At 38.3% G+C, this 16961-nt stretch overlaps 1 protein-coding gene across 6 annotated transcripts in view; it reads left to right on the top strand.

The window, feature by feature from the left end:
- KDM5B (lysine demethylase 5B) overlaps window positions 1-16961 on the top strand; it is a 115364-nt gene that overhangs the window by 52398 nt on the left and 46005 nt on the right. For 5 of the 6 annotated variants that reach the window (XM_082702034.1, XM_082702031.1, XM_082702033.1 and 2 more), the window contains exons 2-6: window positions 4735-4812; window positions 6999-7121; window positions 7832-8002; window positions 14122-14256; window positions 16051-16147. In XM_082702034.1, the coding sequence (XP_082558160.1) occupies window positions 7901-8002; window positions 14122-14256; window positions 16051-16147 (334 nt within the window). In that variant the 5' untranslated portion in view covers window positions 4735-4812; window positions 6999-7121; window positions 7832-7900. Of the gene's footprint in view, window positions 1-4734; window positions 4813-6998; window positions 7122-7831; window positions 8003-8306; window positions 8507-14121; window positions 14257-16050; window positions 16148-16961 lie in introns of those variants that run through there. The other variant, XM_082702035.1, reaches the window with a different exon arrangement.

Below are 16961 nucleotides of genomic sequence, written 5' to 3'. Positions count from 1 at the left end.
TTTCCTTATCTTTAGTTATCAAGCCAAACAAAAATAAATGACTTGTACCTTTCCAACCCAGGTTGGAGTAGGTAATATTTTTAAGTTGATTAACAAAGTATAGTATTTCTTTAAATGACAGCTGAAACAAGAGCCATAGTCTTTGTGGAAGAGGCAGTGTGACAACATAAAATACTTGAAACCCTTATCTGTGATGACCTTTTTAAACGGGTAGTGCTGCCACTTTTTTTTTTTTTTTTTTTTTTTACTTTTTCCTTTTCTTTCTTTCTTTCTTTTTTTTTTTGTTTCTTCTTTTTGGTATTTTCTTTTTAAAGATTTTATTTATTTATTTGACATAGACACAGCGAGAGAGGGAACACAAGCAGGGGGAGTGGAAGAGGGAGAAACAGGCTTCCGGCAGAACAGGAACACCACCCCCCACCCCCCAGACTCCATCCCAGGACCCTGGGATCATGACCCAAGTTGGAGGCAGACGCCTAACGACTGAGCCACCCAGGCTCCCCTCTTTTTGGTATTCTAATAGTAAATAGCTTTGTACCAATTTCTGATCTGCATTTTCCTTATTAAAAGAAATTGTGGTAAGATGTAATCTTTTTAACATAATAGTTTATCAGGCATTGCTGGTGGGCACTTTACTGAAGGCTTCTAATCACTAAAACAAAACCTTCTTTTACTTTTTTTTTTTTTTTTTTTGGTCTAAAGTAAGCTCTGTGCCCAGTGTGGGACTGAATTAAGGACCCAAAGATGGAGAATTGTATTCTCCACGAACTGAGGCAGAATCAGCCAGGTGCACCAGACCCTGGTTTTACTTGTGAAGATTTTATTCATTTATTCATTTATTTATTTATTTATTTGACAGACAGACAGCCTCATGTTCCACTCACTGAGCCCATTCACTCCCCTTGTTTTACTTTTAAACTAAAACTAACCAATAGTAATAAAAATTCTAATAATATAGATTCGAAATAATAATAATCTCTTTTGGGGTGCCTGGGTGGCTCAGTGGGTTAAAGCCTCTGCCTTCTGCTCAGGTCATGATCCCAGAGTCCTGGGATCAAGCCCCACATTGGGCTCGCTGCTCAGCAGGGAGCCTGCTTCCTCCTCTCTCTCTCTGACTGCCTCTCTGCCCAGTTGTGATCTGTGTGTCAAATAATCTTTCCCCCTCCTATTATGAAAGTCTTTAAAATTTACATACATGTAATACGGTTTGCATGATTTTACATGTTTGAGGGTTTTTTACTCATTCAGTCTTGGCTGTCTTTTTGTATTTAGAACATGTAGATTTTTTTTCTTTATTGCAGTTGCAGAGTATTTTATTACTATTTATAGATGTGTCAACATTTACTTACCTTATTCTTCACTGATAGATACTAAGGTTTGTTTGTTTGTTTGTTTTTTAGGATTTTTTTTTTTTTTTAAGTACTCTCCACACCCAATGTGGGCTCAAACTGAGATCAAGAGCCTCATGTTCCACTCACTGAGCCAGCCAGATTCCCCATTAGTAAGGTCTTAAGTTAAAACAATTCTGCAGTTAATTTTTTTTTTCCTCTATTTTGGTGTTGTGAATGTTAACAAATATTTTTAAATTCTAACCTGAGGAATTGCTGGGTCAATAGACCTTTAAAAATTCGATGTTTCTAATTGACCTCCAGAAACAGCATACTAGAGACACCTGGGTGGCTTAGTGGGTTAAAGCCTCTGCCTTTGGCTCAGGTCCTGATCCCAGGATCCTGGGATCCAGCCCAGAATGGGGCTCTCTGCTCAGCAGGGAGCCTGCTTCGCCCACTTTCTCTGCCTGCCTCTATGTCTGCATACTTGTGGTGTCTGTCAAATAAATAGGTGAAATCTTTAAAAAAATAAATAAATAAAAATTAAAGAAAGAAACAGCGTACTAATCATTGGGATCCACATTTCCTCACATATTGCTAATAATGGTGGTGTGTATATTTTAAATCATTGGCAACCTCGTAGGTAAAAACATGGGAATCTTGTGTATTTTTTAAATTTTGAGTAAAGTTGGACAACAGTCTTTTTTTTTTTTTTTTAAAGATTTTATTTATTTATTTGTAAGAGAGAGAGAGTGAGAGCGAGCACAGGCAGACAGAGTGGAAGGCAGAGTCAGAGGGAGAAGCAGGCTCCCTGCAGAGCAAGGAGCCCGATGTGGGACTCGATCCCAGGACGCTGGGATCATGACCTGAGCCGAAGGCAGCTGCTTAACCAACTGAGCCACCCAGGCGTCCCGGACAACAGTCTTTTTAAAGCTAGCCATTTTTTCTTGGTAACTACTAACAATTTGTCCATTTTTCTGTGTTTCCTTATTTATTGGTATGAGTTCTTCATAAATCTAGAATTTTAAAATGCTGTATAATATTCAGTGTTGTTATAATATCAGTCATCTTTCTAACATTATACTGTAGTTAATTTCATGTATGTTGATTCCGGGTGAATTATTTTCTTAGAACAAACTTCTGGGTATGAAATAGGGTAAAAAGACTGTGAACTTCCTTGTATTGTTTTATTAATCCAAGGTAATTTAATATGTAAGAAATGTTATTTAATGTATGTAACATAGTTCAGATTGTATTTGAAATGGCTAAGGAAGTAAAAGAAAATCATATGTATTCCTACCACCAAAGACAACCACTACTAATTGTTTTTGCTGTATATCTTTCCAATGTTATATTTTTATATTGCATAGTCTGTATTTCTTTTCCTCCTTAACAAATATAACATCTTTCAGTGTCAATAAATAGAGCTCTACCGCTGCATAATTTTTTGTCTTTTTGTAATAATTTTAAGAATTTACCATTGTAATAATTTTAAGGGTACAGTTCATTAACGCCAGGCACCTGAGTGGCTCAGTTGTAAAGAGTCTGCCTTTAGCTCAGATCATGATCCAGGGGTCCTGGGATTGAGCCCTGCATCCAGCTCCTTGCTTTGTGGGAAGCCTGCTTCTCCCTCCCCCGCTTGTGGGCGCTCTCCCTCCCCCCACCCCTTGCCACTGTCTCTTTCTCTGTCAAATAAATAAATAAAATCTTTTAAAAAAATAACCATTAACACTAAAATATCTTCAGAACTTGTTCATTATTCCAAACTGAACTCTGTACTCATTAATTAATGCCGCATAATTTTTCTTTTCTTTTCTTTTTTAAAGGTTTTGTTTATTTGACAGAGATTACAAGTAGACAGAGAGAGGCAGGCAGAGGGTGAGGGGGGAGGCAGGCTCCCTGCCAAGCAGAGAGCCCAATGTGGGACTTGATCCCAGGACCCTGAGATCATGACCTGAGCTGAAAGCAGAGACCCAACCCACTGAGCCACCCAGGTGCTTCATAATTTTTCTTTTTAAAGGTTTATTTATATATTTATTAGAGAGAGAGTGTGTGCGCATGTCAGAACACAAAGGGGGAGCAGCAGGCAAAGGGAAAGGGAGCAAGGAGCCAGATGTGGGACCACTGAGATTGTGAGCTGAGCCGAAGGCAGCTGCTTAACCAACTGCACCACCCAAGCGCCCCCATTAATACAGCATAATTTTTATTCCTTTAAATATTCTCCTACTGTGGACATTTAAGTTGTTTGCAGTTTTCTTTACTTAGAGGTAGCATAATACTTTTCCTTGTCTGATTATTTCCTCATGACAGCAGTTCTTCTAAGAATCTGTCGCAGTAGATATGTTAAGGACGATTTTTTAAAATTAGCCTTGAATGGCAGACTTCACCACCACCCCCAAACTTAACTTTAATTTTATAATAAAAGTTAAGGTAGCTAGGAAGTTACATATAAAAATTTAGTTTATGGATGTTTTGACATTAATACAGCTATTTTGTAAAAAGATAGCTTTTATGGAATAGAGGAATTTTGATTTTTTTCAAAGTCAGTGACTTTTGCAGGGGGCTCCTGTCTGGCTCAGTCCAAAAAGCATGTGATTCTTGATCTTGGGGTGGTGAGTTGGAGCCCTATGTTGGGTGTAGAGATTACTAAAAATAAATGAACTTTATTTTACTTATTTACTTTTTTTTTTTTTTTTAAGATTTTATTTATTTATTTGACAGAGAGAGAAATCACAAGTAGGTAGAGAGTCAGGCAGAGAGAGAGAGAGAAGCAGGCTCCCGCTGAGCAAAGAGCCCGATGCGGGGCTCAATCCCAGGACACTGAGATCATGACCCGAGCCGAAGGCAGCGGCTTAATCCACTGAGCCACCCAGGCGCCCCTTTACTTATTTACTTTTAAAAAATACTTGTTTTTGTCTTTTTTTTCCTTTAATTTATTTGTTTGACAGAGAGAGACACAGCGAGAGAGGGAACACAAACAGGGGAAGTGGGAAGGGGAAGCGGGCTTCCCGTCAAGCAGGGAGCCTGATGCGGGACTCATTGCAGGACTTGATCCCAGGACCCTGGGATCATGACCCAAGCTGAAGGCAGCTGCTTAAGGACTGAGCCACCCAGGGGCCCCATGAATAAACTTTAAAGGCAGGGGTTTTTCAGCAGCTTGTGGTTAAGTAACTACTCATTTGAAAGGTGTGAATAGGGGTGTGTACAGGCTGCATCATTTGTATGGGGAAGGGTAATCATACATATTCTGCTGTTCTGGTAGAAAAAAGGTTAAACTATTACCCATGTTCTGTTTTATTTAACTGGTTAGAGATAGTGTGTTTTACTCACCTGGGGTTTTAACAGAATTTTTTAAAAATGTCAGAATGACAAATTCTTCTAATCAAAGCCTTTGCTTCTCCCCTAGGATTGGCAGCCACCATTTGCATGTGATGTTGACAAACTTCATTTTACTCCACGTATCCAGAGGCTGAATGAATTGGAGGTAATATCTTAACTGTTGTTCTGGTGGATTGTATACCAGAGGGACTTTCTTTGAAGAATCTCTGTCACAAATCTGGTGGTTTTAGTGAAGCTAAATTATGGCCAAACATTGTTAATCATGGTAAAACAAATGGCAGTAAGGCCCTTGTAGCAATCAAGATTTCATTAAAAACACCAATTTTAGTCGATCATAGTTGGCCTCTTAATTCATACACATCTTTCTAAATTTAGGTGACAGCCACAAGAAGTTAGATTTTGAAAGGAATGTACCTTGGAACCATCTAATGGAAAAGATTTCCAGCTCTAATTTTCTTCCAAATACACATCTTTACTTAGACTTAATAACATACTTTAATTTCCTAAGAAGGGGTGAGGAATACTTATTTGGGTATTCTCTAGAGAAGAGATGATGTTTCTTCAATCTCTTTGCTACTGAAACCCTAAAGTATAGGGTGAATGAGAGTTGGGTGTTGATAACCCAGAAATAATGTTTCATTAACCTTTCTCTAATCTGATTTTTTTAAAAAATATTTTTATTTATTTGAGAGAGAGCACGAGGGGAGGTAGGTCAGAGGGAGAAACAGACTCCCTGTGGAGCCGGGAGCCCGATGCAGGGATCTTGAAACCCTGGGGTCATGACTGGAGCGGAAGGCAGCCGTCCAACCAACTGAGCCATTCAGGTGCCTTCTAATCTGATTTTAACATTGAATCATGTTTTGCTTTTTTATTAGAAAAACCAAGCCTTTTTAACTTAAATGGAGCTCATGTTTGCTGGGATTCTGTGGTAGTAGCATGGATTTGGTGGTAGTAGAATCTAGTGTCTGTATTTTTAAGTTGAGCTCCAAAGATAGGAAATGGGTACTAACTCTGAGGTCTTGGACTGTGTTTGGGAACATCTGAACATTCATCTCAGTTTTGCCCTTGAGCAAGATAAAACTGCTAAAACTGTCTGACTTAATTTTCAAAGAGGAGAAAGAAAAATGACAAAAAAAATTTTTAATAACTTACAAACAACAGTAATAAAAAGAATAACATTTAATTAAGAAAGTGTCTCCTGGGGCACCTTGGTGGCTCAGTTGGTTAACGGTCTGCTTTCAGCTCAGGTCATGGTCCCAGGGTCCTGTGATCGAGTCCCGAATCGGGCCCCTTGCTCCGCGGGGAGCCTGCTTCATAAAATCTTTAAAAAAACTTTTTCTTTTAAGTTTAAAAAAGAAAAAAGTGTCTCCTTGGAGCGCCTGGTGGCTCAGTTGATTAAGCAGCTGCCTTCAAGCTCAGGTCATGATCTCAGGGTCCTGGGATTGAGGCCCACATCAGGCTCTCTGCTCAACAGGAAGCATGCTTTTCCCTCTCTCTCTGCTTGCCTCTCTGCCTACATATGCCTACTTGTGATTTTTCTGTCAGATAAATAAATAAATAAATAAATCTTAAAAAAAAAATTTGTCTCCTAGTTTCCTGTTACCTTATCAGGACTCATTAAAATTGATATGGAATCACTGTTGTAAAATCTGTTTTTAGATTTGTGTTTGAGAAAGTAAGAAAATTTGTGCTTGGAAAGAACAGGCCTTCAAAATACCCCAATTAAGGTGCCTCCTTAGCGCAGTAGGCAGTGTGTCAAGTCTCATAAAATACCCGAATTGTAAAAAGACCTAGAGGGGCATATAGGAACTTACTTGTCATATAATTTTAACCAATAACAAAATTGTGCTTTAGTCCTCCATAAGTGAAGCCCTTTTCAGAGTGCCTACTTAAGGGAGGCTTGCTTTATTTAATTCTTTGCTTATACATGGTAGGCACTGAATTAAATTTTTGTTGAGTTAATGTATAATTATTCAACCAACTTTATTTTGTATATTTTTTTGCACTTTCTCTATTGGATTTAGGAGTGATACTTCACTTAAATATCTTTTTTTTTTTTTTTAAGATTTTTTTTATTTTAGAGAGAGAAAGAGAGCATGAGTAGGGACGCAGAGGGAGAGAATTCAAGCAGTCTCTGCACTGAGCACATAGTCCCATGTGGGGTTCAGTCTCAGGACCCTGAAATGACCTGAGCTGAAAGGAAAAGTTGGATGCTCAACCCACAGTGCCACCCAGGCACACCTCACTTAACTATTCTAAGAGTGAAAATACCACACACAGGATTTTTAAAATAAGCTAGGTGAGATTAAAATCCATTTCTTTGTCATTTAGGCTCAAACTCGAGTAAAACTGAATTTCTTGGACCAGATTGCAAAGTACTGGGAGTTACAGGGAAGTACTCTGAAAATTCCACATGTGGAGAGGAAGATCTTGGACTTGTTTCAGCTCAATAAGGTAAGAGGCCAACTGCAATCTCCCTCATTTTAGTGCTTTTCTGCCAGCTTCATCTTCCTAATCTTAAAAAAAAAGTTATTGTATGAAATGTAAAATGAAATTCTCTGTTCACTTGAGTGATAATTAGGCTCTATTTGTCAGGTCTGAAAGCCTTGTGAAATATTTTGCTGCCACCTTTTGTGGGTATCATTTTAACATTTCTGTAAGATACTCCTTTCTGTTTTATTATAGTTAAAACAACTGGGGCTTAGGGAGAAAATTGACCGAGCTCTAAAGGCTGATACCTGAAATTCAGGTTTACTTCAGTGTAAAGCCTATGTTCTTTCCCCCAAAATGGTGCCATCTCTCCCACTCCTTAGTTTATGGAGATTTTTGAGGGTCTCTGCATTAGACCAAGTGCTAGGATTTGTTCTTTGTTACAGATTTAATTGTTGATCTAGTTCTTCCTCCCAGAAAGTCTAGACTGCTCTGGGGAGCTGAGAAGTAGCTTTTGGGGGGTACAAAATGTTTATGGACTGTATTGTCAAAAGTGATTTTCTAATTTTCCAGCTTGAAATAAGTATTGCATATATATTTTCGTCTGACTTGGGAAATGTATTTTTAAAAATTACCACAGCCAAGAACATTCTGTTCTTGGAATTGTACTTAGGTAAGAGGGAATTAGAAGTGATTTCTATATAGACATTTCTGATTTCTTTTGCTGTTAACAGTTAGTTGCAGAAGAAGGTGGATTTACAGTTGTTTGCAAGGACAGAAAATGGACCAAAATTGCCACCAAGATGGGATTTGCTCCTGGCAAAGCTGTGGGGTCCCATATCAGAGGGCATTATGAACGCATCCTCAATCCCTACAACTTGTTCCTGTCAGGAGATAGTTTGAGGGTGAGTATTCAGGTCAACTTTAACCTGGTGTTTTTGTTTTTTTAAGATTTTATTTATTTTACAGAGAGAGAGATCACAAGTAGGCAGAAAGGCAGGCAGAGAGAGATGGGGAAGTAGGCTCCCTGCTAGCAGAGAGCCCGCCACAGGGCTCGATCCCAGGACCCTGAGATCATGACCTGAGCCAAAGGCAGAGGCCTAACCCACTGAGCCACCCAGGCACCCCAACTTTAACCTGTTTTATTTCACAGCTTATTGGTATGTTGTCTTTCAGGGTGAATGAAGAGGCCTTAATTAATTCTCTGTGGAAGACTTTGTTTTGTGAATTGTTGAGAAGATTTTGTTTTGTGAATTTTTCCTCCAGTGTATGTGGTATTCTGTTTTGAGAGCAGCCATACTTAGAAGTTTGTTTCTGGAATGGATATGTTTGTGGAGGAAATAGCCTTTTGCTGTCCGAGGCTGAAGTCTGTGTTTAACTTCACGAAAACTGCGTCTTCCTTATGACAGGTTGATTATTATCTTGTTATGGTTCATGCTTTTGCATTCACTTATGTTGGCGATCATATTCCTAATTGCCACATGAAAGTCCGACCTGTGAAATAACTTGCCTACCTGTTCTCTGGTCAGCCGAAATCTCCAAGGAGATTTTCAGATACAGTGCAGATGCGGTAAAAGGTAGGGGACTTAATAATGGCTAGATAGCTAATGGATCCCTCTTCTAATAGTTCCTGGGTATCCACGTTTGTTCTTACAAAGATGATATCTGCCGGGATGCCTGGGTGGCTCAGTTGGTTGGACGACTGCCTTCGGCTCAGGTCATGATCCAGGAGTCCCGGGATCGAGTCCCGCATCGCTCCCAGCTCCATGGGGAGTCTGCTTCTCCCTCTGACCTTCTCCTCGCTCATGCTCTCTCTCACTGTCTCTCTCTCTCTCTCTCTCTCTCTCTCTCAAATAAATAAATAAATAAATCTTTAAAAAAAAAAAAAGATGATATGTAATTAAAGTATAACTGTATTATAAAATCTTTTTACTTATTTCAAGACACTGATGGAAAGAGTAATGTCATAATCCGTTTATACCCTTTGAGTTATTCTAAGGCAAGAGCTGTAAGCCCTGTAATTTTAAGAATTGTTACTGTGCTGTAGTGAAGTTAGAAAGTTAATAATATAGTTTCAGAGGGTAAACTACTTATCAGAACTCTGTCTTGATATTATAGACGTACCATCTGTAATGCTCAAATCCTATAGATTTTTATAGCATTGCATTTTTCTTTTCTTTCTCCCTTCTCCATTCCAGGAGAGCTTTCTTTTCAGCTTAGAAGAACATGATCAGTTTGATTTTCAGAAAGTTGTCGTTTTTAAATATACACATGTGAATGTTTAATGAACCCAGGGATGAAATTATTTAGAACGTTGTATTTGGAATCTATAAGTCTCTGTTTTATTGTCTGATCTATATACAGTTGCCTACAGTAGATTTTCTCCTTCATAACCTTTCCGTTTCAGTGTGGAAGTCACAATGAGTAAGAGGAAAGAGTCTGCCTGCTTTATGGGTTGGCAACATTTTAAGAATATCTATAAACTTAGTGTAAGTTTCGTAGTTGAAAAGCATGTAAGCATTTATTCAATTGTAGTTTGGAGGGGAGTGGGTATTTAAAGATACCTTTTACAAACATTACGTTTACAACACAGGTAAATACTTATTGAGGGGCCCGTTGTGTGCCAAGTATGTTCTAGGCACTGAAAGGTGTTCATTGCAGAAAGCTTAAAAACAAAGGAAAGTGTGATAAAAATAAAATCACTCTTTAAACCTTTCACCTGTTTTTTCTTTCAAGGCTCTTTTTATGCATATATATACACACTGGGATAGTATTTTTCATTTACAATATTAAAATCTGCTTTTCCTCTGCTTAATATATCATGAGCATTTGCCATCATGTCCTTGAATATTTTTGAAAGTCTAGTTGAATGTCTCTGGCATTCCATTTTTGTAGCTAGACTTGATTTCTCTATTATCGAATGTTATATTATACCGAGATGGCCAGTTTTTGTACCTAATTTTTGGCTCATTTCTGATTTTTAAAAATAATTCTTAGAAAAAAGATAAATAGAATACATATATTTTAAAAGAATGGAGAAAGCAATAGCACAACACACCTATTGGAATGGCCAAATTCAGAACACTGACAGCACAAAGGCTGGCAAAGACAACAGAAGTTTTCATTCATTGCTGGCTGGAATGTTAAAATGACACAGCCATTCTGGAAGACACTTGGCCATTTCTTAGGAAACTAAACATACTTTGTTACCGTACAGTCCAGCAGTCATGTTCTTTGGTATTTACAAAAAGGAGTTGAAAACTTATGTCCACACAAAACCTGCATATAGATGTGTTTTAGCAACTTTATTACTCTTAAGTGCCAAGAGTTGAATGCAGCCAAGAGTTGAATGCAGTCCTTCAGTAGGTAAGTGGATAAATGAATGATGGTGTATCCAGACGATGGAGTATTATATTATTAGACATTAAAAGGAAATGTTAAAAAAAAAAAAAAAAGGAAAAGATCTCAAGCCATGATAAGACAAGGAGAGGAGCCTTAAATATATATCACTAAGTGAATGAACCAACATGAGAAGACTACATATATTGTGTGATTCCAAACATAGTATTTTAGAAAAGGCAAAACTATAGAAACAGTAAAAAGATCAGTGGTCGCCAGGGTTTTTGGGGCAAGAGGGAGGGCAGGGGTGGGGGAATATTCAGAGCTCAGAGGATTGTTAGAGCAATAAAAATATCCTCCATGGCATTGTACATTTGTCCAAACCTGTAGAATGTATACCACAAGTGAACCCTAATGTCACCTATGGACTTCATAGGTTCATCACTTGTAACAAATGTACCACTACTCTGGTGGGGGTGGTGACCATGGGGGAGGCTGTGCGTGGGAGTGGGGGAGCGGGGTGTATAGTAAATCTCCACCTTCATCTCAACTATGCTATAAACCTAAAACTTCTCTTAAAAAAAAAAAAAAGGCTTAATATTAAGAGGAAAAAAATGATGCCCAACAAAGGAATTGTTGCAAAAGGGTGAACCGAAGCAAGTTTTGGGAAACTTAAGAAAAGTTGAGTAGAGATGTACTGGTGCAGTGGCACAGAGGCTCCACTCCTGTAGTCCTGTTTTCTTCTGTTTCTCATTTTCATTTTTACTTTCTTTTCTTTCCTTTCCTTTCCTCTTTCTTTCTTTCAAGGCTTATTTATTTTAGAGAGGGAGAAGTGGGAGAGAGAGAAGGAAAGAGAAACTCTTTAAGACTCTGCCCTGAGATGGATCCCAATGCCAGGCTTGGTCTCACGACCCTGAGATCACAACCTGAGCCAAAAGCAAGAGTTGGATGTTGAACCGACTGTGCCACCCGGGTGCCCCTCTTGTATTTCTGTGTTTTCTAAATGTCCCTGTCTCTGTAGCATGGTGTCCTCATGCTGTGGTATCAGTCACCTCTCAGTCCCGCTTTCTGATGTACTAGCAGTGGATACAGAGCATACACATCAGTTGTGTGTTGGGAATTGTGGTTTGGAACAAAATAATAAAACTCTTTGGGTACCTGGATGACTCTGTCGGTTAAGGATCTGCCTTCAGCTCAGGTACGATCCCCGGGTCCTGAAATCGAGTCCCACCTAGGACTCCCTGCTCAGCGGGGAGTCTGCTTGTCCCTCTTCCTGTGCCCCTCCGCTAGCTTATGCTCTTTCTTGCTCACTCTCTCTCAAATAAATAAAATCTTTAAAAGGGATACCTCAGGGCGCCTGGGTGGCTCAGTGGGTTAAAGCCGCTATCTTCGGCTCAGGTCATGATCCCAGGGTCCTGCATCGGACTCTCTGCTCAGCGGGGAGCCTGCTTCCCTTCCTCTCTCTCTGCCTGCCTCTCTGCCTACTTGTAATCTCTGTCTGTCAAATAAATAAAAAACCTTAAAAAAAGGGGGGGGGGATACCTCAGTGGCTCAGTTGGCTGAGTTGAATGCCTGCCTTTGGTTCAGGTCTGCTTCTCCTCTCTGCCTCCTGTTCCCCCTGCTTATGCTCTCTCTGTCAAGTAAGTCTTTAAAAATATATAAAAATAAAATCTTAAAAAATAATAAGGATCTTCATATATATTCTGAAAATTTCATAGCTTGATTTTACCTTCAATCTCTAAAGTCCTGATAGAACAAAGCAGACCATTGTTTATGGGACTATATAGACTTTGTGAGAGATAGGGACCACATATATAATCTCTTAATTTCCTTTAAAAAAAAAAAGATTTATTTATTTTCGGGAGAGAGAGAGCATGTGAGTGGGGAAGGGGAGAGGGAGAGAAACAGACTCCCTGCTGAGTGTGGAGCCCTAAGTGGGGCTCAGTCTCAGGACCCTGAGGTCATGACCTGAGCTGAAATCAAGACTTGGATGCTTAGCCAGCTGAACCACCCAGGTGCTCCTAATCTCTGAATATCTGACCATCGACTTTATAAAAGTTTCTTGATTCAGTTCAGTTTGTTACCTGGATGATCACACGTACTGTTAGGTATCACATAGAAAGTTTATAAAATACATAAAAGAGGTTAATTTACATGATAGGTTTTATTCCCATCTGCATGCTTTCATTGAATATACTCTTAAGTACTTAATTTGAGAACTTGTTATGGAATGGAGGGTGGTAGTCCATACAAATTTTGTTAACATTTCCAGACAAGTTAATATATTAGTTTAATTAAAATGAGCATTCGTACACACACACACACACACACGTATATATACACACACGCATATATGTGTTTGTTGTATCTGTGGTAGATTACTTGTTTAGAATATCAGGAAATCTATCAGCTTTTTTATAGTGTATTATATTTTTAAAATGTTAGAAATAAGTTTTGTTAGATGATTATTCAGCTTTTGTTTTTCTTTTTTTTTTTTTTTAAATTTTATTTATTTATTTGACAGACAGAGATCAGAGATGCAGGCAGAGAGAGAGGAGAAAGCAGGCTCCCCCGTGGAGCAGAGAGCCCGATGTGGGGCTCGATCCCAGGACTCTGGGATCATGACCTGAGCTGAAGGCAGAGGCTTTAACCCACTGAGCCATCCAGGCTCCCCAACTTTTGTTATTCTTGTATTTCTCACCATTCACTGAATTCTTTCTGCAAACATTAGGAGGAAGGAGCCAATAGTGAGACTGTATAGTAGTAATGGTACCCATAGAGCCAGGAGTTCTAGAAGAGTATTAATTTACTGTGTCTTACACTAGCATAGATGATATACCTAAAGTGGTTACAATTTGGAACCTGCTTTTTAAAGTGCTTCTTGTGATACTCGTGGGTCCTATTACAAAGGAGTGTTACTTGAAATTCATATTAGATTTCGTGGTAATATTTTGATGTTACTGTGTTTTGTTGTGTTGGCATTAAATACCCTCTATCAGCAAGTTTAGAAACAAACTAAAAAACAAAGCAAGAAGAAACTCTTGTCTGATCAGAACCAGAAGTTCTTGCTGTGAGCTACCTATTAGCCTTTGTCTTGGGAGTTAGACCTTGTAGGATATGTTGAAGTAAGTAAAACTACTAATAAGGGAGAACATTTCAGTCTTATTACCTGTTTTTTCAGTTCAGGTGATATCTTTGATCACAACATTGTTAGTTACATTTGAAACTGCAGGATTCTAAAATGTAGAAAACCTATTAGGTTCCATATTTTATGACTCTAAACACTATAAAAAATCAAATATTCTTAATATGGAAAGTTATTTTGGAAACTTACAAGAAGCCTATCTAACAGTTTGAGCCTTCAATTAATTGACAGTTGCAAGCAGGGATAATTGCAAGTGGTTCATTGGGAATGCCTTGAGCCTGCTGTGGCCTGGTATAACCTGATGTCATGAGCAGTTACATGAGTTAAAGCAACACCATTCACCTACTAAATTTTTTTTAAAACTCTTACGTGTGTGTGTGTATATGATTGGTAACTGCAGACTTGTGTTTATTTAGATCTTAAAAATTGCAGACTTTTTATGTATCTATGCAAACAACTATAAAATATACCTTGCAAAAATACATTGAAATTCTTAAAAAAGGAGGGGAAATTCATTAATAAATTGTGTTTTATTTCTAGTGTCTGCAGAAGCCAAACCTGAGCACAGACACAAAGGACAAGGAATACAAACCTCATGATATTCCCCAGAGGCAGTCTGTGCAGCCCTCAGAAACATGCCCCCCAGCCCGACGAGCAAAACGCATGAGAGCAGAGGTGAGAGCCTCATGAGGTTGATCAGACAGAATTCTTGAGCTCTTGTACCAATGTCTGTCTGACACTGGATTTCTCTCATGCGTGTGCTCTTCATAGTTTTGAACCTTGTTAACCTCAGAGAAGGATGCTGTTTGTATTCTAGGTTTCACACTTGGGGAGACTGTACTGTCAAAGCGATAAGGGATTGAAGAATTCTTTCTGGGTTTCTGCTGCCTGAACAGACAGCTGCTTTATTGACAGAGTTTGGAAGAATAGGCGTTCATTGTGATGTAGTTTGGTTTGCCTGTTAGCGTGATGAAATTAGGCAGTGTTTATTGAGGTTTGAGGCTAGGGAATAGAGAACTGGAAACTTTACTTTTTTCTTGAATAGAGAGGTTAGAGGATAGTGAAAACTGTTTTTCTCAGGCTTCCTGAAAAGGAGTATAGAATCTATGGGAGATACTTACACTAATACAGGAAATAATTAGGCAGCGTGGGGGTGGAGGCTTTGAATATATAAGAGGAAAGAACATGAGGGATGATCAGGAGGAATGAATGGATAAGAAAGCCAGTTTGCGTCAAGATTTTTCTGCTACGAAAGGTATATTTTGCTGGTTACCTTATTTCCATACAGAGGTGTGAAGGTTAAGGGGTTTTGCCTACCTTAATTGGACATGTAAATGTTAGGAATCAGTGATAATGTATTAGGAACATCTTAGAACTGGGAAGCCTTGTCGCATTAATCAGGTATTTAAATCAGTCCCTGGTTATTAGTAATTATTGGTCAAGATGGGAAAAAAAAAAGGAAAAAGAAAATATCTATTTTCTTTCCTGAAGAAATGGATATAAATAAGGCGATTATTTTTAACTTAGGTAAGTTAGAGATAGGAAAAAATTTAGTAACTCCATTTTTCTGAATTAAGATTGCCTCAGAATAGGAAAATAGGGTAATTTGAAACCCATAAACATACTTACATTTCATTAGTCTAAAATATTCTTGTTTGAGCACGTCTTGATCATTAAATATAGAAGACATGCCCTAGTGCTGTGGGTGTCTAGGTTTGCCTTGGTGAGAGATGCAGAGGGTGGTAATAGCACCCTGGGAGGGATTTGGTCAGCAGTGGACACCCTGAGTACATACAAATGAACACGGGCAAAAATGATCGAGTGTAGTTCTGCAAACTTCACAAAAGTTGTTTTGCTTTATTAGTAAGTATTACCACTTTGGGAAACATTGGAAATTTAGACTGACTTAATGATAGGGGAATCCTTAATACTTTAGTGGTGTTAGAAGAGTAGCTTGTGTTAACACTTTAACAGAAGAATTAATAGGAAATTATTATGGAAGCCGAGTTTTCTGTAAATGCGAGCCAGCTTTGGAAGAAGCCAGCAAACTTTTCAAGGCTAATGAAATTATATGATATTTATATAACTAATAAGGATTTGGCTTAGTGATGACTGAGTCAAGCATAAGGTGAGTAGATAAGAACTGGGAAGCTTCTGGGCGGAAAATCAGAGCTGATCCCAGTGGGGTAATTATTCTCCCCCGAATTTGTTCCTGATCCTTTGATTCTTCCCTATTTTTATCTTTCCCTATTCTTTTCTGACGTGTCAGTGTAGATACTCTTCTAACTTACTAGATTTTTTCCTTTCCTTAAATAATAGTAATTTTAAGGGTATATCACACCTCTGTGGGGAGAAAGAAGCAGGTTTTGAATGTCTGTTTATAAGATTATAGTCACCTGGAGATTTCAGTTGAATTTTAGATTTGTTTTTTAAAAGGAAATATTTATCTGTGTGACAACTTTTTTAAAGGCCATGAATATTAAAATAGAACCAGAAGAGACAGCAGAAGCCAGAACTCATAACCTGAGACGACGAATGGGCTGTCCAACTCCAAAATGTGAAAATGGTAAGAAAGTTTATCCATGAGTAGGAAAGAAGTAAAAAGTAAATTAGTAAAAACAAGTATTCCTTTTTTAAGAAAACATTACAACAGCTGTTGAATACTAGTCAGTGGGTTGGGTCTTGAAATAAAATCTTAGTACGTTAATGTCCCAGTTCTCATAGTGACCAATAGAAGTAAACAGATCTGCATATTAGAAATATGACTGAGTTTCTCAGCTGTCACTAATTGCTACTTTGGAATTAGGTTAAATGGCATTCATTGAAAAAAGTGATTTATGCATAGCATAGGTGCTTTTGACTGAATATCTGATAAGTTTATTTCAGGCATGGCAGGCAGACATGGTTTTTAAATCTGAATTTTAGTTGATAATTGCTTAGCTGGCTGTTGCTTGATGTTACTCACTGAGAGGTAAGTTTAAGACTCTAGAAAGAGAAATCCTCAACCCTATATGGGCAGGCACATACAAATGAAGAAGTTAATAAAATTGCTGCTTCTTAGTGATTGGTGAATTTAGTGGAAAGGCTGCACATTGTAGTGGAAAGTAGATGGATTTTTAAAAATACAGATCTGAATCTGAATCCTGGCCTAACCAACAAGTATGACTGTAGATATTTCTTAATTTTTTTTAATGTCCGTTTTCTTGTCTTTGAAATGGATTTGTTGCAAAAGGTAATCTATGGATAGCATATAGCACAGCACCTACCTATGATAGGATAGTTCATTAATTTTTTTTTTTTTTTTTAAGATTTTATTTGCCAGAGAGAGAGAGAGAGAGGGAGAGAGAGAACATGTGCAAGCCAGCACAGGCAGACAGAGT

The sequence above is a fragment of the Mustela nivalis genome, assembly GCF_964662115.1.
Source record: "Mustela nivalis genome assembly, chromosome: 16".
NCBI lineage: Eukaryota > Metazoa > Chordata > Mammalia > Carnivora > Mustelidae > Mustela > Mustela nivalis.
The sequence above is the reverse complement of the archived record's forward strand: the minus strand, read 5'-3'. Positions and strand labels throughout refer to the sequence as shown.